This window comes from Pipistrellus kuhlii, unplaced genomic scaffold (assembly GCF_014108245.1).
Source record: "Pipistrellus kuhlii isolate mPipKuh1 unplaced genomic scaffold, mPipKuh1.p scaffold_m20_p_4, whole genome shotgun sequence".
NCBI lineage: Eukaryota > Metazoa > Chordata > Mammalia > Chiroptera > Vespertilionidae > Pipistrellus > Pipistrellus kuhlii.
This window is the reverse complement of record NW_023425540.1, coordinates 7,760,153-7,782,221: the sequence shown is the minus strand read 5'-3', so window position 1 is coordinate 7,782,221 and position 22,069 is coordinate 7,760,153. Positions and strand designations below refer to the sequence as shown.

Sequence of the window (22,069 nt, the reverse complement as noted above, 5' to 3'; positions counted from 1 at the left end):
CAGCGGAAATAATCTTTTTAAATATATGTTTATTTTTCCCCAATAGCCACCAGCAAAGTTGGTAAGAAAATCCTTCCCAATCCTATGCTCACCCTACTTTTCCACCTCCCACCTCCCATTGAGTTTCCCCACCTCTTCTACCATCGCCCTCTTTGAATCCTCTAGGTACATCATGCTCCATATTGAAATTTTCTAGCAACACTAGGGTTTACTTGTGTCATTATATAAAAAGGCGTAACCCTGGCAGCACCTCATAAATGAGAACAAAGCAGTACTTTAAAAAAATTGTTTTTCATTGATTTCAGAGAGGAAGAGAGAAAGATGGAGGGCAAAGCATTCTTAATCCACTAGCAGCCACTTTGCAGCGCTAGACTCCTAATTAAGAGACTCATAAGTGCTGAAACCCGTTTGGCTCAGTGGTAGAGCATCAGTCTGTGGACTGAAAAGTCCCGGGTTCGATTCCGGTCAAGGGCATGTACCTTGGTTGTGGGCATATCCCCGGTGGGGGGTGTGCAAGAGGCAGCTGGCCGATGTTTCTCTCTCTCATCGACATTTCTAGCTATCTCTCTCCCTTCCTCTCTGTAAAAAATCGATAATATATATATATATATATATATATATATATATATACTTTTTTTTTAAAGAGATTCATAAGTAAGCATATTTATTCAGGCCATTCTACTTTTTATTTGCTAGAAACTTGGTTAGAGACATTTAGGTGCATTATTGTTGTGACTGTTCCAGTCAGAACAATACTTGCTATGTTTGTGAATAAGCCAACTGATGATTTCTTTGTTGAAAGCAAAATACAAAAACATGTTCTGTTCCCATTTTCAATTTTCTTTCATTTGTTTACATAAGTCATTGCATTTGGAGACAGGAAAGTAATCTTTGTAAACTTTGGAATTGCTATTGCTGGTTTCTGCCAATGGTAACAAAATCACTCCAGTATAGAATACTATGACCCTGCTTAGTTGGCACCTTCAATAAAGAGGGATCAGAGGGAGGGAGGGGTGACTTGGAGCTCCACCACCTGAGTAATGGATGAAGGGTGGATAAATGGCTACTCCAGAGAAAGGAAGGCTCTATGTGCTGGGAAACAACTTTTGTTAGAGCATAAATGAGAAATTTTATTTGTTCCCTGTTGTCTCAGAAGGCACAAATAGGATGGATATGTAGAAATTAAAAGGAAAAGAAAATGCAGCTCCAAAAAAGAAAGATTTGTTTTAACAATTACTTTTTTTTCCAAAATAAAATTATCTGCCCTAGCTGGTTTGGCTCAATGGATAAAATGTCAGCTGCAGACAGAAAGGTCCAGGGTTTGATTCTGGTCAAAGGCACATACCTGGGTTGTGGGCTCAATTCCCAGTAGGTGGCCATGCAGGTGGCAGCCAATCAATGATTCTTTCTTATCATGGATGTTTCTCTCTCCCTCCCCCTTCCTCTCTGAAATTAATAAAAATATATTTATAAGTAAATAAATAATAAAATATCTGATTTTGGACTCCCACAGAATAATGGGGCCACCTAAATTAGAATCTCCATGTCTTCTGAATTCTAAACAGATCAGCGAAACTGAAATAAAACCACTAATAATCCCTGCTTGCATATATGGTTATTTTCCCCCAATAGCCACCACCAAAGTTTAGTACAACATGACTAACACAGGATAATGCTTCTGTTTCCATGTAACTGGGAAAGTAACACTCAGAAACCAGCAGAGCCCCCTCTGGAGGCCCCATAGAACAGCCAGCGGACACTTGAGATGTGGAATACAAATAGGGTCATTTTCCCAAAGATGGAGTCCCACCTAAGGGCAGAGATGTTGAGAATAAATCTCCTATCTGGATATTCAGAGTGCTGCCTGTGGGGAACTGACAGGGGGAGCCCTGAAAGTGCAGGCGATCGTTTGGGGGTGTACCCCTGCTCTGGAAGAATGGGAAAGACTTGGAAGGGAATGACTTTGAGGAAGGGTTGCCATGGATTTGGGGGGTGAGGGGAAAGAAGAAAATAAGTGGTAGGAGGTTCTACATTGAAACCTCAATAAGACATTGTTATCCTCCTGTGTGTGACCCCAAAGAATGTAAACACTGGTTGAAAAACCTGCACTTTACTATTCCAACAGAAGAGGGCACTCAGGAGCCAAGAAAGCTAATATGCTATCAATCTTTTTCTACATATTGTATATAGCTGTTATTGCTGGCCTAGGAAAATATATTCCACAATTAACAGAAAACAAAATACAACATTCATACTAAAGGTATTATAGCAAAAACCAGAAAGTGAAAAACAAAATATTTCAGATGAAAATTATTCCCCCCCAAACTACCACAAAGCAGAGAAAAACTGTAACAAAATATGCCAATCTAAATTAAATATGCTTAAACAAGCATTTGCAGGTGTGAAAAAAAATCTCAAAGAATAAATTCAAAGTTTAAAATAAAAATGAACATAAAACAGGAAGATGTAGCCCTAACCGATTTGGCTCAGTGGATACAGTGTTGGCCTGTGGACCTTGATTGCGGGTACATCCCCAGTGAGAGTGTGCAGGAGGCAGCTGATCAATGTTTCTCTCTTGATGTTTCTAGCTCTCTGTCCCTCTACCTTCCTTTCTGTAAAATATCAATAATATATATATATATTTTTTTTTTAATGTAAAACTTTCTTTGAAACAATCCTTTGGAAAAGAATGAAAACTTTAGAATGTCTAAAGAAATATGCTAATAAACACACTATATTAAAGAATCTGTGGAATACAATAAAAGCAGTGGTCAGAAGAAAATTCACAGCTGAAATACTTTCATTTTTAATAAAATGGAAGAACAACAACAATTAAATTCCCAACAAAGGAAATTAGAAAAGGCACAATAAACCTAAACAAAATAGAATAAAAAGGGTCCCTGTCAAGATGGCAGTGTAGGTAAATGCAATATTCGGCCTCCTCCCACAACCACATCAAAATTACAACTAAGCTACAAAACAACCATCATTCAGAACCACCTGAATTCTAGCTGAAGAGAAGTCCTAGAACCAGGAAATTAAAGAAGCCACAGAGATTGGTCAGAGGAACGGAAACTCAGAACCAACTGGCCCCACACACGTGGTGATTAAAAATCACCTGGCCCCACCCAAGCCATTACCTGTGGCTTTTCCATACAAACAGCCTGTCTTGACTCTTGCTACAGACCTTCCTAAAATCTCTCAAAGTTCACAAACCACAGAGCAGCAGCCTCTGGCCTTGGCATGCCCCATACCTCTTGCTAAGTGGCCCCAGGCCCAGCTTTGATTCACAGCTTGGTCTCTTGTGGACACCTCCAAACCCAGCAAAAGTATAGCCATCTGCAGATCACTGTAGCTCAAATTTGGGGGACCCCTGGCAGGGGACAGGTGGCAGCTGACCTTGGCTTGCATCCCCTGGGAGGTCCCAGAGCCAGCATACCTGGTGGACAGTTTCAGACTGCACTGAAGCACCATCTTAGTGCAAGTGTGTGGTGTTGGCCCCTGCACAGCTGATCCTCTGCTATAATCACTGCCCATCCTCACAGCCAATTGGCCTGGGGGCAAATTCCCTTCCACTGACAGCAATGGAGGCTCCACTACAAGAGGGTGCACACAAACCACCTTGTGGGTGCACCTGAAGCACCCAGCTCAGGTGATCAGGGAGGCTGGGCCACTGGGCCTTACTGGCCATTTACTATTGTACATAAAGCCACTGTACCAAGACTGGGAGACGCAGCAGCCCTACCTGATTCACAGAAACAAACACAAGGAGGTCGCGGAAACGAGGAGAAAAAGAAACATGTCCCAAATAAAAGAACAGAACAAAACTCCAGAAAAAGAAAAAACACAAAATGGAGACAATTACCAGATGCAGAGTTCAAAACACTGGTTATAAGGATGCTCAATGAACTCAGTGAGAACTTTAATAAAAAAAATAAATAAAATAGGAACCATAAAAATGCCCAAGATCACACAGTTCAAAGTTAGGATTTGAACCCAGACCAATCTGGTTTTAGGGTCCATGCACTTAATGTCTCAGCTATGAATTTCTTATACAGAAGTTCAGGAAAGAAAACCACAGAAGATCTGAACTATAGAAAATTGAATCTGTTGAGACTGTAGCAAGGATATGTTACACAAATTTTTTAGGACTTTTTACAAGGGTCAAAGAATATGAAGGCACACATAATCTATATTTTAAAAAATGCAGTATAAAGTCATCACAATATATAGTAAGAATGAAATAATAATGAAAATCATGGGGGGAAATCAATATATAGTGATCAATAAATAAATGAGTCAACTACTGTGTATAGACATAATGCTGCAAATGTGTTTGTTTTTTTTTAATTTTATTGATTTTTTACAGAGAGGAAGGGAGCAGGATAGTCAGAAACATCAATGAGAAAGAAATATCGATCAGCCGCCTCCTGCACACCCCCTACTGGGTATGTGCCTGTAACCAAGGTACATGCCCTTGACTGGAATTGAACCTGGGACCCTTGAGTCTGCAGGCTGATGCTCTAGCCACTGAGCCAAACCGGTTAGGGCTGCAAATGTTTTAATAAACCTTGTGATCTAGGATATTCTGTGTTAAAGACACTGTAAAAACTACTGTTTTACTCTCAGATAGAACATATGATAGAAAGTTATAAAAAAAATTATTCCCTTCCATTGACAGCAATGGAGGATCCATTACAAGAGGGTGCACACAATCCACCTTGCGGGTGCACCTGAAGCACCCAGCACAGGTGATCAGAAAGGCTGGGCCACTGGGCCTTACTGGCCATTTACTGTAACAGGAAAACACAAGATACAATGGTTATACTCTAGGCCAAGCATGTCAAACTCGCGGTCCGTGGGCCGCATGCCTCATTTTTTTGGCCTCAGCCTTTGAGTTTGACATGCTTGCTTTAGGCCATCAAAGACCAGTAGATACAAAGTCTAACTAAACCAAATTCCAATGAGAAACTATTTAAGAACTATATTGTTTTTATGAGACCAATCACCTATCCTGGGAATCTGTGGGTAGAAGAACAGGCCTGGCATAGGAAGACAGATTTTGGTGGGATGAGAAAAATACTTGGAAGCTTTTAATGACAATATAACTGGTATAATGGATTGTAAATAGAACTCCAGATGTGAAATAAAATTCTTCCCCAGAGGAATTTTGGTAAAAGACAGGACAGACCTGAAAAGCAGAAAAATGTCTCATTGATTTGTCCAGCACTTATGTTTCGGAGCCCTTCTGGCATTACATCTAGAGATGAACTGAGCTTTCAGTTATTTGAAAATAACAAGAACTTTCAGGAAAAGTTATTTTCACTAAATTAATATTAAACATGATATAGAGTTAATTTCCACTGTTTCAGAAAATGCAAGTTGTATAGCTATAATATTAAATGCAATTCTAGAGTAGTCCAGTCTTTAGGCAGTATATTCATTAAAAATAGACAAAAGCTCACTTTTTGATAATCCATTAAGAACCTTTGAAAAGGATCTACACAAAGCTTATAGAAAGCTTACCAAATACGTTTTTCCGCACTAGGGAAACCGAAAAGACCAGAATCCACAAGGAATGAGAAATGCACAAACTTGTTTTTTTCCAGAATTTAATATTTTTAAGAAGACAGAAAGTATAAAAATTATCAAAAAAAAATTTTTACAAGGTTTATTTTGGGGCTAAATGCTTGCACTTATAATTAACTTTTTCTTATAATTGATTTAAGGTAAAAAGCAAAAATTATATTAAAAATACGACAGCTTCAGCTGTCCAATATAAAGCCCATCTGCACAAAGGCAGGACAAAATGAGCTGACAGAGCAAATATTCACACCATGACCTCAGCAACAAGTTTCAAATGGTTTCAGTTCCCAAGGTCTAAAACAAGGATCATCTCGCATGCTTAGATTCGACTTCTTCAAGAATCCAATGAATGCCATTCAAAAACCCCGTCAGAGTTTCAGCCTCTGTGTCCTGCACCTAGGAGCAAACAAGAGAGACCATAATCAGTAAGAAACTGAGTCCAGCCAAAACCGGTTTGGCTCAGTGGTAGAGCGTCGGTCTGCGGACTGAAAGGTCCCAGGTTCGATTCCGGTTAAGGGCATGTACATTGGTTGCGGGCGCATCCCTGGTAGGGGCAGTTGGTCGATGTTTCTAGCTCTCTATCCCTCTCTCCTCCTCTCTGTAGAAAATCAATAAAATATATTTAAAAAAAGAAAGACACTGAGTCCAACATCTTATGATGATGACGGACATTTTTATAGACACCAAAAAAAGGACTAAACAGATCCCAATAAACTTTGGATGAATCATTTAAGTATTGTCTTCTAGACAGGTTAGATAAGAATATGATCTCATATCTTTTAATTTACCAGTATCAGGCTTATTGGTAAATTGGGGATAGAAAGATCTACCATTTCCTTGACTTGTTAGTATGTATTAGAAAAATAATTCTCCCAAAAGACCCACTTTGTAAACAAAAACATTTTTGAATGAACCCAGCTTGTCAACTGACAAATGTGACGTCTTGTTGCAAAAACATGTCTTTAAGACTGCCACTGCTCCTAGTAGTAAGTCAAAGCTCCACTTAGAAAGTACACCTTTGTTAGTAGCTTTTAAATTGTGTTCCAGTTTCCAGAGCTCCTTGGAAGGGACAGGGGGAGAAATTTTGCTAAATTCTTCAGCAAAAGCATTTCCAATATTAATTTTCCTTTATTTTACTTAGGGCAAGCATGTCAAACTTGCGTCCAGCTTGACTTAGGGACTTTCATGTAAGGTTTCATTTGATGAAAAGATTCCATGATTAAAATAAATTTTGGAGAGCTAGAAACTCTAAGATGGCATCTATACTTCTGATGGTCCTTAAAGCATAATGCTGAAAACAAACAAACAAAAAAACACACCAAGATAGTGGAATCTAAAATAAATAAATAAATAAATAAATAAATAAATAAATCCCCAATTACTATTCATTGTATCCATGACAGGAGACAAGTAGGAACAAATGATCAGCTGAGACTACTGACACCAACCAAAAAAATCTCACATCAGTTAAGCTATTAAAACTAACTTTGGAATACTGTTCTATTTCATTAAAGAGAATGAATAGGAAAGAGTAAAATCAAATAAAAAACTGAAAAATAAAATAGTATGTTTCTCACCAGAGAAGATAGGACCTTACCATCCATGGGTGGTTTAGATGATTCAGACCCAGCTCATGCGCCACATAAAAACAGGGCATTCTTTTCACATTTGCCTGAGAAATACAAGATAAAACCAGCATTGGTCTTCCTGAAGATCCAAAGGCCGGGTCTGTCATTGCCATGATACGAGAAAATTCATCTTGCCATTCATGTCCTAAGGAATGAAGTCAAACTCTTAATTTGCATTATTTACAACAGTTTCTAAAATAATTAAATTAGATTAAAAATTAACAGAACAAGGAAATAAAAAAAAAATTACCAGAACCCAAACATAACAAACTCCCTCTATTGCTTTGTTCATTTATTAATATGTCATAAAGTTACATTAGGTAGCCTTTCAAGGATACGCATTTAGGTGAAATCAGAAGGGAGGGGCATCATAGTACTATTCAAAAGTCTCTATAGTTTAAAAGAAAAATACCTTGCTATAGATATTTTCCTCTCACAAATTCTATAACTATCACTACCCTTTCTTTCAAAGTCTTTAATTTCAGAAATTTAAACATATAATTGGGTCTAGCTTTTTTATGCAAACTAACAGTCTCTGCCTTTCACTGGAGTCAATAAGTCACTGACATTTGGTGGTAGGCAGAATTCTAAAGCGATCCGCAATGACTTGCATCCGTGTATAAATTCTCCCCCTTTGAGTGGGAGGAACCTGCAAATATAATGGGATGTCACTGTCATTATTGGGCTGTACTGTTCTATTAGGGACACTGTCCTCAGTGAGCCTGATCTAAGCAGGTGAGTACTTAAAAGAGATGAGATTCTTCTAACCATGAGCTGTAAACAGGTGTTCTTTTAAACCACTAGGTTGAAGGTGATTTGATATATTCCCTATAGAAAACAAACATGTAATGAATTTATGAACATGGGCATTTAAATCTATCATATACTTCTTGGATTTTGACTTGTTCCACCTGTTCTTTGTTCCTTTGTCTTTCTTGTTCTTTCTTTTGAATTGAATTTTTTTAATGATTCCATTTTATCTTCACTACTGGCTTATCTAATTACTAGAGGCCCGGTGCATGAAAATTCATGCACTGGAGGAAGGAGGTCCCTCAGCTCGGCCTGCCCCCTCTCACAGTCTGGGAGCTCTCAGGGGTAGGAGGCGACCCGAGATCAGGGAAAGGTGACGCCCCATCATACCACTGCTGCTGCAGCCACTGCCAGCAGCACAAGCCTCGGCCAGCCTTGGTTACCTGAGCCTCAGGCGGGCTCTGGGCAGCTTGGTAGCTGCCATCTGAGGCTTGCCTGCACGTTGGGCTGGCCCTGGGCGACTGAGGGGCTGAGGGGACTGAGGGACTCCGGAAGCAGGAGCGCGAGAAGGGGGGGCCAGAGCTCATGGGACTGAGAGGCTGCCATCTTGTGGCTGTGGGTGCCACCATCTTTGAGGGCATGGTAGTCAATTAGCATATTCCCTCCTTATTGGCTGTGGGTTCCACCATCTTTGAGGGTGGGGCAGTCAATTAGCATAGGCCCTCTTTATTAGATAGGATACCTCCGTTACACTTTTTTTAAAGGTTGCTCAAAGATTTACAATGTAATTCTTTTTTTTTATATATATATTTTATTGATTTTACACAGAGAGGAATTGAGAGGGACAGAGAGTTAGAAACATCGATGAGAGAGAATCATCGATCAGCTGCCTCTTGCACACCCCCTACTGGGGATGTGCCTGCAACCAAGGTACATGCCCTTGACCGGAATCGAACCCGGGACCTTTCAGTCCGCAGGCCAACACTCTATCCACTGAGCCAAACCGGTCCCAGCTATAATGTAATTCTTAACTTATAACTGTCTACCTTTAAATAGTATTATACAATTTCACTTATAGAAGAATATTACAATAGTATATTTCCGTTTCCTCCCTTTAATGCTGTTGTACTGTTAGTATATATTTTACTTAAAAATATCATATACCCACAATACATTGTTACTATTTTCCTTTACATAATTATTAGGAATTTAAAATTAGAAAAAAAAAATTTATATATAGTTTTATTGTTTTCATCCTAGGGTTTTTTATTTCTTTTTGTAGATGCAATTTTCTATCTGGTATATTCTTTTGCCTAAAGAGAGTTCTTTAATAGTTCTTCTAATGCAAATCTTGTTAATAATAAATTTTCACAGATTTTATTTGTCTGAAAAGCCTTGATCTTGCCTTCATTTTTAAAACATTTCTTTGATGGACATAAGGTTTCCTCCCCTTTGCAATATTCTATAGCAAGCATGTCAAACTCAAAGGCTAACACAGGCTAAATAAATGAGGCATGCGGCCCTGGGCCACGAGTTTGACATGCTTGCTGTACAGATTCTAGCTTGCAGCAATTCTGTCAGGGAGTCTTTGCCCTTTGTAAGTATCTTTCCTTCTGCTCTGGCTGCCTTCAAGATATTCTGGTTTTTATCAATTTAGCTATGATATCTCTAGATGTATTTTTCATTTATTAGGTTTACAGTTCTCTGGGAATCTTGGATCTGTGGCTTGTAGTCTTTCAGTAATGTTGAAATATAGGCCATTATCTGTTCAAAATCTTCTTTGTTCCTGTCCTTACTCCCTTCATGTTTTCGTACTCCAATTACACACATATATGTTAGACCAGGGATTGGCATATTACATTCCTGTGGATCTGTCTTTATAAATACAATTATTTTGGAAAACAGCCACGTACATTAATTTACAAATTGTCTATGGCTACCTTTGCACTGTAACAGTAGTGTTGAGTAACTATGAGAGACCATATGGCTCATGTAACTAGAATATTTTTATCTGGCTTTTTAGGACAGAAAAGTTAACTCTCCTTTGATAGGTTCCCCCAGTTCTTGGATGCTCTGTTCCCCACTCCTTCTCTTTTTCCTCTTTGTGTTTTAATTTCAATAATTTCAACTGAGCTATCTTTCAGTTTTCTGAAGGTTTCGTTTGCCAGAAAAGTCAGCTGAAGAAACTATTTACCTGTTATCATGGTTTCTATATTTAGCATTCCCATTTTACTCATTTAATAGCTTCTTATTCTCTGCTGAAAATCCCTGTCTGTTCACATATATTGTTTACCTTTTCCACTAAATCCTTTAACACACATGTGTCAAACACAAGGCCCGCGGGCCAAATCCGTCCCGCCAGGCCTTGCAATGTGGCCCGCACCGCGCTGTCATCACTGCACTCCGCTGCGTTTCCATCACAATGACAGTTTATGACTGTTCAGTAAACCATTCGGCCCGCGATTTAGGCTGGATTTTAGATTTTGGCCCCTTCTCTGATTGAGTTCGACACCCCTACTTTAACATATTAATCATGTCCCTTTCTGAGAGTGACAACATCCAGGCAATCTGTGAGTCTGGTTCCACTGATTACTTTATTTCTTGATAACGGGTCATTTGACTTCTTATTCTCTGCTGAAAATCCCTGTCTGTTCACATATATTGTTTACCTTTTCCACTAAATCCTTTAACATATTAATCATGTCCCTTTCTGAGAGTGACAACATCCAGGCAATCTGTGAGTCTGGTTCCACTGATTACTTTATTTCTTGATAACGGGTCATTTGATTTTTATTTTTTGTGTGTGACTTATAAAATTTTAATTTAATGCTAGATGTTTTATATAGAGCCAGTAGAGACTACAGAGACTGTGATAAAGAGGATTTACTCCTGGAAATAGACATAATTCCTCTGGCAAGTCATTAATGCAGTAGGTCAAGTCCAACTAGTTAGTAGTTAAGATGGACTTGGCTTTTATTTTTATTGTTAACTTTAGTGCATCATAAACTTTAAATTCTTTAAGAAATGGGCTGCTGATACTGTGTTCTGAGTGAAAACAATACATTATATTACTTATATCCTTCCTTATTCACAGGGGTTTGAGGGGAAAATTGCAACACTGATTTTGGCCCAAAAATATTATTATTTCATACCTATATATCATCATGAATGGCAATTATTCAGAATATACAATGTTCTCAACTAATCTACTTAAAGTAAACATTCCATATCACACATCTCTATATCTGGGTAATTAAAAACAAAAGCAAAAACTTTCAGTTATCTACATAAATTATTTGAATAGGGCCAAAAACAAACAAACAAACACAGCAGTAACAAAAAATGCAGAAGCATACAATAAATAGTACCATATAACTATAGTTTTAAATTTTGGTATGCATAAAAATTCTGTAAGTGCTTGTTAAAAACAAGCAAACAACAAAAACAGATCCCAAGACACAATCCAAATCTATGAATCATAATTACCATGGTAGGAACCAGGCAGTTGTTTTTAACACGCTCCCCAAGGGATCCTAATACACATCAAGGTCTGAGAACCCACTGTTAAATAATGGTCATAGGCTCACATAGATAAAATTAACCATCATATTCTTAAGAAGCCACAGTAAAGCCTAAAAAATATCATTTATTTGCTTCGAAAAGCAAGTGCTTTTAATATACGATAATGCTTACTTTTCTGAGCTTCAGCATTTGCAACATAGATGAACCCATCAACAACTTCACACACCTTCTGAATTTGTGGAATGACACTGTACCGGCTTCCTTGTTGATCATCCCCTTCATTCTGTAAACTGAACATCTTGTTAACTGCACTTGTTTGCTCTTCTCTTGCTCTATCTCTTTCCTTTCTGTAAGAAAATATGTAAACATAAAATATAATCAGACACTAAACAGGCTGTATCCCCTTAAAATATTCCAGTCCTTAAGTCACCAAGCAGGAAGCCTTACCTGGTAGTTGAATATAATATCAGGATGTTGAACTTATGTTGGTTGCTCAACTGAAAATTGACCCCTGATCCAATACCTAAAGGGAAAAATTAGTTATAAAAAAAAAAAAGTCATTAATAAAGACAGCAAATGATCAAATTGAAAAACATTATCCAGAATTTTAAAAATTCTACAACTTATATATAGCCTTGAATTAAAATGGAATGTTCATGTTGAAAAAGATGCTGCTTGCAATTTCCATTTACTTAGGAATAAAAACATAGACAAAGAATTGCTAGGCTCGCTGGGCTGGCATGCCTCAGTGGTTGAGCGTCAATCCATGAACCAGGAGGTCCCGGTTCAGTTCCTGGTCAGGGCACAGGCCTGGGTTGCAGCTTTGATCCCCAGTAGGGAGTGTGCAGGAGGCAAGCCAATCCATGATTCTCTCTCATCATTGATGTTTCTATCTCTCTCTCCCTCTTCCTTCCTTTCTGAAATCAATATATATTTTTTTAAAGTGAACTGCTAGGTTTATAGCATTCCTTTTCATATCATCACTATCTTCATTAACTTTATCATCATATCAGCACCAGTTGCATCATAACAGCTACTACTACTTATCCTCAAGACTAAGACTCATTTTCACATTTTTATGTTTCTCATTTGTCTTACACTCCATGTATACTAGAACATTCAATGAAATGGCTCCACCCTCTCCACAAAAAGCTGTTTTTAAATTGATGAAGAGTCACCAATGGGAATTTAGAAAATTGAAAATATATGGCAGACACTAACACTTGGAATTAGACTTGATTTAGAATCTTGACTTTGTTAATATATAGCCATGTTTTTGTGAGCCTCAGTTTTGTTATGGAAGTATAGAAATGATACCTTTTAGGATTATTGTAAGCATTAAACAAGACTACATATGTAAAACTATTAGATTGACTGATAAATAGCACATTAAGCGCCCAGCCTGTTTTGTCTTCTGGATGGAAAGTATAGTGTCAGTCACCAGTGACTGACTGGGCGCTTACCGTGGTAACAGGTGCTAAACAGTACTAGCTTCTTTCAACTTTATGTCTGAATCATCCAGCTTTATTTGTCCTTCTTTCTAAACCTCTTCCTTCTTTTGGCGTTACACACAGGGGCTCATTTCCCCTCTTGCTTCTTAAAAAAGGCATTAAGTTGCCATCAACTATCACTTGGACTTCTGCAATCACTTCTAAACAGTGTCTGACATCCACTTTTGCCCTCTACTATTAATCTTCCAACAGCATGTGGAGAGATTACTTAAAAATGCCTAGTATCTAGCTAGTACGACACAGTGGTTGAGTGTTGACCTATGAACCAGGAGGTCAGGGTTTAATTCCTGGTCAGGGGACATATTGGGGTTATGGGCTCTATCCCATGCAGGGGACATGCAGGAGGCAGCTAATCAATGTGTCTCTATCATCAATGTTTCTATCTTTCGCCTTCTCCCTTCTTTTCCCTCTAAAAAATAAAAAATGCCTAAATAATTATATCTCTTCCCTTCAAAGCCACTCCCTTCAGACAAAGAAAACAATATAATCTGGTCTCTACTATCCCTGTATTATAACCAATATAGTTGTCCAAATAAGCTGAACGTTGCCACACCCTCTGATATCACCATATATACAGAGATCTTGGTGCTGGCACTGCAAGCATCCCAAGCCAAATGACCCGAGTCCTCATGCCACTAGGCCTGGTGCACAACCTCCCACCTCAGAAATCACAGAAGTGAATGCCACCATGATCTTCGTGTTCATCAGAAACTTTGAGATTTCCCTCTCAATACATCTAGCCTCAGCCCAATATGATCTCCAGTCTGTTCTGAACGCACCACCTTGCCAACAACACCTCCTTCTAGTCTTCCCTGATCTTTCAAAGTTTGAGGCATAATTAAATTGGAATTTTCAAACAATCACTCCAGCTACTGCCTTGAGAATGAAATTGCCATTTCATAATCAACAAATTTCCCCATATTCCCAACCTCTTCTTGAGCTGTCCCTGCTACCTCATGGCTTTACCTGAAATAAGCCTGCCCCTAGGTGCCGCTTCTCTCCCTGTGGACTCTCATGTAACAAGGTTGCTTATTCTCTCACATCTCAGGGTAAAGAGGTAGGATCAATGTTCTCTTTACTCCCCAATGCTGTGTCTTAACCATTACTCACCAACCCTCTTGAAAAACTCCATCTCTTTGAGACACATACAGCATTCAGCTATAGTCCCATCTCTCCTTCCTTGACCTTGTAATTTATAAACTTCCTTTTGATAATCCCTTCCTCCAAACATTCATTGAAGATGCCAGCACCTGGTTCACAATCTTCCTCTCCATCCTCAGAAACTTCAAAGTCCACATGGACTCCATGATTGTCAAATCTTGATTTCTAGCCCAGAATTTGCTCTTGAGATCTGGATACATAAAGTAATCCACAAAGTCACTTGTTCATTCATGCATCAAACGTATATTGAGTGCCTGCTACGTGCCTGATAACTCAGATCAAGCTAAAAAAAGCTGACAAGATTCCTGCACTAATGGAGCTACAAATGGATTACTTACTGGTATAGCAGGCATCTATCTCTACACATTCAGTCAATTCTACAATATATCCTTCATACCTTTATCACAATACTCGAGGCCCAGTGCACAAATTTGTACATGGATGGGATCTGGCCAGCCCAACCTGGTCAGGGCCAATTGGGCCAGGCTGGCCAGGGGGAGGGGCCATGGGCATTTGGTCAGCAGGCCTCACCCCCTGGTAGAACTCCCAGTTAAACTGGTCCAGGGTACAATTTACATATTAGCCTTTTATTATATAGGATTAATGGTTTCTTAATGCATCTCCATGTCTTTATAACCCCTCCTAATCAATTTTCCATTTAGGAGGCAGATTGAGCTTCCTAAATGCAATCTCGACCATCTCACTCCTCTGCTTAAAATTCTTCAAGAGCTTCCAAATGCTTAAGCATGGCACACAAGTAGCTTCTCACCTGTACACGTACACACACAGAGCTACTTAAAATGTGCCATACACACCTAGGATGTTGTGCTTTTAGAAATGTAGTTCTAATTGCTTAGAATATTTTTACCCTGTCTTTTTTTGATTGCTACTCCTACTCATCTTAATGACCATGTGAGGCATTCTTATTCAATGCGGTGCCTTCTTTGACCCTAAATTTTCTACCCAGGAACTAATTGCATCATATTCAAATCACCAGTGCATTTGTCTTTGTCCGTCCTAGACCAAGTATCTTCAGGACAAAGATTTTTGATATGGTTTTAAATCTCTGCATCTTTAGCATCTAATAGATGCTCTCAATAAATGAATAAGTAAAGCTAGATTATATTGTCATTGATATTTATTATATATTCTGTTTACCAACTAAGTCTATTTGTTTTTGTTTCCTTTTTCAAGAAGGTTAAAATTAAGCATTTTTGAAATTTCAATATACAGTATGTGAAGGTATTTTGCACATAGCAGATAGAAGCCAAATGGTTTTTGCTGTTAATATTCTTTTAAAATATAGTAAATATTGTATAAATATAACACCTTGGCTACTTAATTTACTTTCACATAATCTTATATTCTGGATTGCATAAACTTCAGGAAATAAGAGGAAGCTTACCTCTTTTAAAAAGTGCATTATTTCAGTCTATTGGCACCTGGGGGGCTTTCTTTAACCAAATTACTATATTTCAGTGATTTTCAACCTCTTTTATGTCATGGTACATATAAAGTAATTATTAAAATTCTGTAGCAACCAAAAATATATTTTTTGCTGATCTGACCAAAAAATAGGTATAATTTTGATTCATTCACACCAGGAGGCTATTATTATGTTGGCTATTGTCATTATTTTATTTAACATTTTAAGGGAAAAGAGGTCTGTGTAGTCCCAGACTACAGAGTCAGATATTGCATGTTTTAAAAATTCTTGGGATACACCAGTGTGACTCTCACATCACACCAGATAAAAATCACTGCTATATTTCATCACATCAAATAGTTAATTAAAAAGTGAATTTCTGATGTGCCTTGGTTGCGGGCACATCCCCAGTAGAGGGTGTGCAAGAGGCAGCTGATCGATGATTCTCATCGATGTTTCTAACTCTTTATCCCTCTCTCTTCCTCTCTGTAAAAAATCAATAAAATATATTTTTTTTTTTAAAATAAGAAAGAAAGAAAGAAAGAAAGAAAGAAAGAAAGGAAGGAAGAAAAACTGGTAGCTTCTTCCTGTCTCGTGGAATCCAGCTGCCATGTTGTTCAGAAGCTAAAGCAGCCTGTGGAGAAGCCAGTTATCATCCTGTGACAGGAGAGGAGAGGAGCCAGTTATCATCCTGTGACAGCTGCTTCAGGGAGTGGATCCCCAGCTCCTATCCAGCCCCCAGCTGAGACCTCGCAGATACACCAAGGTTGTGTGTTTGATCCTGGGTCAGGGCACATACAAGAAACAACCAGTGAATGCATAAATGAGTGGAACAACTCATCTCTCCTTTCCTCTCTCTCTAAAATAAATAAAAATGTTAACAGCATTAAAATAAATAAAAATAAATAAGTAAAAAAAAAAAAAAGTGACTTTCTTTCTAATTCACATTAGCGTCAAACTCAAAGCGTTAACTTATCAGGTACTGCAGATTAACGGGAAGATTACCATCAATTTGCCTCTGAGGCAAACCAGCTGTTGGGCAAAGTTCCTCAGAAGACATCAAGCTCAACACCAAAGATGTATTCAGTTCTTCCAAACCTGGTCCAAACATAGCAAATCGGGGTTCATTCTGAATAATCAATGAGTGGAAAAATGAGGTCACTGCTCCATACATAGGACGGCAAGCTTTCGAGGATCTTCTTGTATACGGACAGCACATTTTGTAGCTGTATGAAATTGTCAGGATTAGAAAATTAATACAGAAAAAAAAAACACAAAAAACATAGCCAGTTATTCACCCAACAATGTATAATTTATTGAGAATTGGCTAGATACAAGGATACAATGACTACTATATAGCTCCCATTCTCATGGAGGCAGTGGGGACAGATACCATTATAACATGTATGCCAAGTGCCCTGACAGGACAAAGCATGAGGTCCTATGGGAGCACTAGTGGTCCAAAAACGGAAAATCTTCCGCAGGAATCATTACTTATTTTCATTTAGATTCTCTCATGGAACATTTGGTCTAACACTTGTTTCAATGGTTAAAATTCACCACATAGAGAAATTATCAACTGGGAGAGATTTTGCTACTCCCTCCCCCCTTCCTCCCGGCATCCCCCCAGCTCCAAGGAACATTTGGCAACATCTGGAGACATTTCTGTTATCACTGCAGGGGGTTAGTGAGGTGGTTCTACTGACATCTAGTGGGTGAAAGCCAGAAGTGCCTCAAAATATCCACAGTTCCCAGAATGTCAACAGTACCAAGATTGAGAAACACTGCACTGAAGACAGTCAGCATAAATGTTCCTATAGATTAAAAAATATATACCCCCCCCAAAAAAAGAATATATATATATAACCAAGTTTCTTACGTACTCTTATTAACAGTGGCAAATGTAACAGTTCAGTAAGTGTTAAATATAAAGGGAGGCTCAAATATTCCTTACAGATAACCTAACAAACTAAGAATCACATAAAAATAAAAACAACTCAGTGTCTTTTAATAGCTATAAATGTCTATCCTAGCAATCCCACATGTTATTGAAAATGAAAATGAAGTTACCCAATCAAAATAAAACCTAGAACCCTTTAACTAAATCAAGCTGATTGAGACAATTACTAAGCTAATAAGATCATCATGTTTGTTTAGGAACCTATAATTCAAGAAGGAAAAAAAATCAAATTTGAAGCTAGCCAGGTCAGGCCAAGCCTTACTACTTTAATTGGTTATATAAACCATTTATAGACTGAACTTCAAATTTTCCAACTGCGGTACTTGAACAACAACAATCAACCTGGGGTTGTAAGAATCAGAAATCATTTTATTTGCTCACAAAAGATAGTTACTATGATTATTACTATCCCTAGGGAAGGTTTGGTCTTACAACATCAGATACACTTGATGCTAGGTTGGCTGTGGGACCAGCTGCTCAATAACATTAATTCTCTCATCTACATTATATTCCAAAATGTCAATGCTTTGGGTTAGTAAGAAAATTGTTTTGCCCAAAAGGAGAATGATTTTCTCCTTGCCAAAGAACTGCTCTGATCTCTGGCCATTCCTCCTATCTGGATAGGGAAAGTATTTACTATTGAACAAAATGACAAATGTTCTAAAGATAACGGAAATTTAAAGATGAACTATGTATATTTACCCAAATACTCTGGTCAGGCATCACAGGGAAATAACAAAATGAAGGAAGTCATTTAACTTGACCCCCATTTTCACAAAAGAACACTAAGACCCATAATCTATGAAAATAATTAGTGGTGGGACTATTGACTTATAATAGAGTCAAATGTAATATCTTCTCTTTAATTCATAAAACTAGATACTTACACTGCCATGTAGTCAAAAAATGCACCACCTGTGACTTCAGATACAGGCTTTTTTAAGATGTCCAGGTCGGGGAGAGACTTCCAGTCCACGGAAGACCACGAAGGAAGGTCCCGCAGCAGAAAATACCTCCACAGAATCGGGTCTCGAACAGTCTCGTTCCAGTAGTGACTTGTACTTCCCAACTGACACAGATCGTGAGGTGAGAGAAATGACAAAATATAGAGCTGCACGTCAATCTGAAACAGAGGGAAGCGGCAAGCAGGTGAAAGGGGGAGTCACTTACCTCGGGAGAACTGTTTTCTGATAATAAATGAGAAAAATGATCATCAACATACTAGGAAACCTAACGTCAACTGAACAGCATCTTCATGAAATCTATCGGGATAAATTACAAATCCACAAAGACTTGTTATACTATTGATAGATAACCACAGATCAACTGACCATCACCATTTCCCCCTGACGCCAGCATTCTGAAGTTCTTTTCCTGCCGAGGGGAGAGAATCCTAACTGAACACTTAATTTCTGATACCCTGAAACCAACCACCTTCCAAGCAAAATAACAGTTCCTTTCATTTCTTCCCATGGGTATTCTGCCACACCATTTGGGTATATATTACTCAGGGAAATGATTTATTCTTCAAAATAAACCTTTCCCAAGCAAACTTCTGGTTTTATCTCTGGGTCACATCCGAGGGTCAACCTGTCATCTGAGTGCCTCTGTAAAAATCTGTTAAGTTGTTTCAAAGGACCTGCGCCAGGGGGGTCGGGGTTGGTAGCGGGGGTGGGGGTGGGGGGGCCATTCTGAGCCCGCCATTCTCAATTCCTGATGGACCTCGGCGGGAGGTGTCAACAGCCCACGGGAGAAGGGATTTTAATAATTCCGAAGAAAGTCTCCATCTCCCCACAAATGGACCACACTCGCCGGTGGGATGCTGCGGCCTGCGGGCCTGGCCTCCCCGGGGAGCGTACGGAGGCCGCGGCCTGCCCGAGGGGGCGTGGGACCCACGTGTCCGGGGCGCGGACCGGGCGGGACGCGGAGGACGCGGCGGGATGCGCTCCCAGGCCGGCGCCCGCCTCGCCTTCCCCGCCCGGGGCGCCCGGGTCCGGGCCTGTCTGTCCGCGGCCACCGCGGGCGCCGGGCGGGGACCGCGCTCCCAGGGCGGGGCCGGGACCTTCGCCCGCCGCGGAGCCGATCACCCCGGGGCGTGCCGGGCCCCGGAGGCTCCCGGGGCTGCAGGGCCCGGCAGACAGCGGGCCGCGGGGAGTCCCGGCTCCCTCCCGGGGCCCGGACGGGGCGCCCCTCCCGGCCCGGGGATCCCAGCCCGGGGGCCCCAGCCCAGGGTCCCGGCCCGGGGTCCCAGCCCGGGGTCCCGGCCCGGGAGTCCCAGCCCGGGGGCCCCAGCCCGGGAGTCCCAGCCCGGGGGCCCCAGCCCGGGAGTCCCAGCCCGGGGTCCCAGCCCCGGGGTCCCGGCCCGGGGGCCCCAGCCCGGGAGTCCCAGCCCGGGGTCCCAGCCCCGGGGTCCCGGCCCGAGGGCCCCAGCCCGGGAGTCCCAGCCCGGGGTCCCGGCCCGGGGTCCCAGCCCCGGGGTCCCAGCCCGGGGTCCCGGCCCGGGGTCCCAGCCCCGGGGTCCCAGCCCCGGGGTCCCAGCCCGGGGGCCCGGCCCCGGGGGCCCGGCCCGGGGGCCCCAGCCCAGGTCCCCGCGGCCGCCCCTCGCTCACCGGCAGCCGCGCCAGGGTGCCGGGCCCCGCCTCTGCCTCCTCGCGGGAGGCGCGGGGCGCCGCGCGGTCCTTGCCCACCGACTGCCAGAAGCTCCTCCAGCCGCTGAGGATGGCCGCCTCCAGGCGGCCCCAGTCGCTGTGGGGCGGCGGCGGGGAGCCGCACCCGCGGGGCTCCCTTCCCGCCATGGCCGCCGCGCCGCTCGGGGTGAGACTCGGGGTCACGCGACGCCCCGCCCACCAAGCCCCGCCCCCGATCCATCAAGCCCCGCCCCGGTCCATCAAGCCCCGCCCTGGCCACGCCCTCTCCCACCCCGCAGCCTGGAGCCTGCTCACCTGCATGGACCAGAAGGAAAGCGAGTGGAGAGGAGCTGGAAACTCCTGCAGAGTCACCGCCCCCCACTCCAGGCCTCAGCCTCAGCCTCAGCCTGGACACAAGCACTTGTTCAGCGCTATGTGTAAGTCTGTTTCAAACAGATCACATCGCTCAACCGTCCCAAAGAGCACTCTGCTAACCTCTCCCCTGGCCACAGAACCTCTCGCCCCCTCCATAATGGGGTTACCTGTCAGGATGTAACCTGCTTCCACTTTACCCCGGGGTGAGACGACTCCTTGTTCCAGAGATGGCCCGCGTCCACTCTCTAGGGGTTCCTAACCGATTGCTTCCTTCTTAGGACCTAGTGGGGTTTGGGGCTGGTTGTGTTTCAGTCCCCAATTTATCATTTGCTTTTTGGAGGGATTAACATGAATTGATGCTAGAGAGGCGGTCAGAAGCCCAATCACCAAGGGCCATATGCCAAAATGAGGAGACCAGGTGATTCAATAACAACATAGAATTATAAGTGTATTTTAAAAATTGCTGCATGTACCTCATTAAAGGGCAGCAAAATGCGGCTAGAATAAACCAGATAGGGTATGGTTGGAATACCACTAGTTTTCTTCTCTCAAAATGTGTCCATCTTACTCCCTTTGTGCAACCTTAAACAAAGCTTTATAGTTACCATTGCTCACATTACAAGATAATTATACTGAACTGGATACAGTTTCTATGTTAAGAAGGGCACAACTACTCAGTACTATGTATCAGTCTATTTCAGATAGATTACATCACTTAATCTGTTCCAATTCACTGCTCAAAAGTTCTTAAAGGAACATGTCAATCTAATGTTATCATTAACATATAATTTCAAATCTTTAGGATTATTCAAAAAAGAGCAAGATGGCATTATCTTTTATACCATCCAAAAAGAAAAGTATGCCTCCTCCCAAAAATAGCCCATTATTTTATTTTATTAATTTTTTCATTTTTATTGATTTGAGGAGTGGGAGAAATATCGATTGGCTGACTCCTGCATACCTCACACTGGGGATCAAGCCCACAACCTGGGCAAGTGTCCTGAACAGGAATAAAACCGTGACCTGGTTCATAAGTCAATGCTCAATCAGAGCCACAGCAGCTGGGCAATAGTGCAATAGTTTTCAGATTCCATTAGGAATGGACGTAATAGTTATAGAGCTCTACATAATCTGGTGCCAACTCCCTGTCAACCAGTAATTGCTTACAACATCCCATTTGGAATGGCTAGTACCATTCAAACTGGGAACATGGCTATGAGGGACTGCTCCCTGGCCAGAGTGTTTGTCACTCAATTATTTGGGCTGACGAGCACCATTGTTTTCAGCACAATGAAGAGTATGCTGATACACTGACCTAGACATGACGGAAAACAGTAATAGTAATAACTAACCGTTGTCCCTTGCCATGTGCTAGACACTGAGCATTAATCTTCAGTAACCTGTGGGGTTCTATTATTATTCTGGTGTTAAATAAGATATTAAGGCATAGAAAGGCCAACTAATTTATGTAGTCACACAGCTAAGAAATGGCAGGGCTGGGACTCAACCTCAGGCCTCTGGCA

The 22,069-nt window shown here is 41.2% G+C and overlaps 1 protein-coding gene across 6 annotated transcripts; it reads right to left on the bottom strand.

Moving 5' to 3' along the window:
• Positions 1–5,579: 5,579 nt before the first annotated feature.
• Positions 5,580–20,377, bottom strand: FBXO4 (F-box protein 4). 6 transcript variants are annotated; one of them, XR_004982875.2, is made up of 7 exons: positions 20,154–20,377; positions 18,432–18,667; positions 16,590–16,810; positions 11,934–12,009; positions 11,658–11,833; positions 7,164–7,258; positions 5,580–5,982 (listed from the first exon to the last, which is right to left on the bottom strand). XR_004982875.2 is itself a non-coding variant. In XM_036409417.2 (7 exons), the coding sequence occupies exons 1-6, from the start codon at positions 20,337–20,339 to the stop codon at positions 7,218–7,220; spliced, it is 936 nt and encodes a 311-aa protein (XP_036265310.1). In that variant the 5' UTR covers positions 20,340–20,377; the 3' UTR covers positions 5,580–5,982; positions 7,184–7,217. The 6 variants fall into 6 exon arrangements, 5 of the variants coding, with proteins under 5 accessions (XP_036265310.1, XP_036265309.1, XP_036265307.1 ...); XM_036409417.2 differs by having other exon boundaries at positions 7,184–7,258; XM_036409416.2 differs by having other exon boundaries at positions 11,713–11,833.
• Positions 20,378–22,069: the final 1,692 nt, after the last annotated feature.

Bases quoted from the DNA above. Each gene is read 5' to 3' on its own strand.
- FBXO4 (XM_036409412.2), bottom strand. From the start codon at position 20,339: ATGGCGGGAAGGGAGCCCCGCGGGTGCGGCTCCCCGCCGCCGCCCCAC. The intron at 16,811-18,431 runs GTAAGTATCTAG...AATTTCATACAG, and splicing joins TTTTTTGACTACATGGCAGT to CTACAAAATGTGCTGTCCGT. The intron at 11,834-11,933 runs GTAAGGCTTCCT...ATTTTCTTACAG, and splicing joins ATATTATATTCAACTACCAG to AAAGGAAAGAGATAGAGCAA.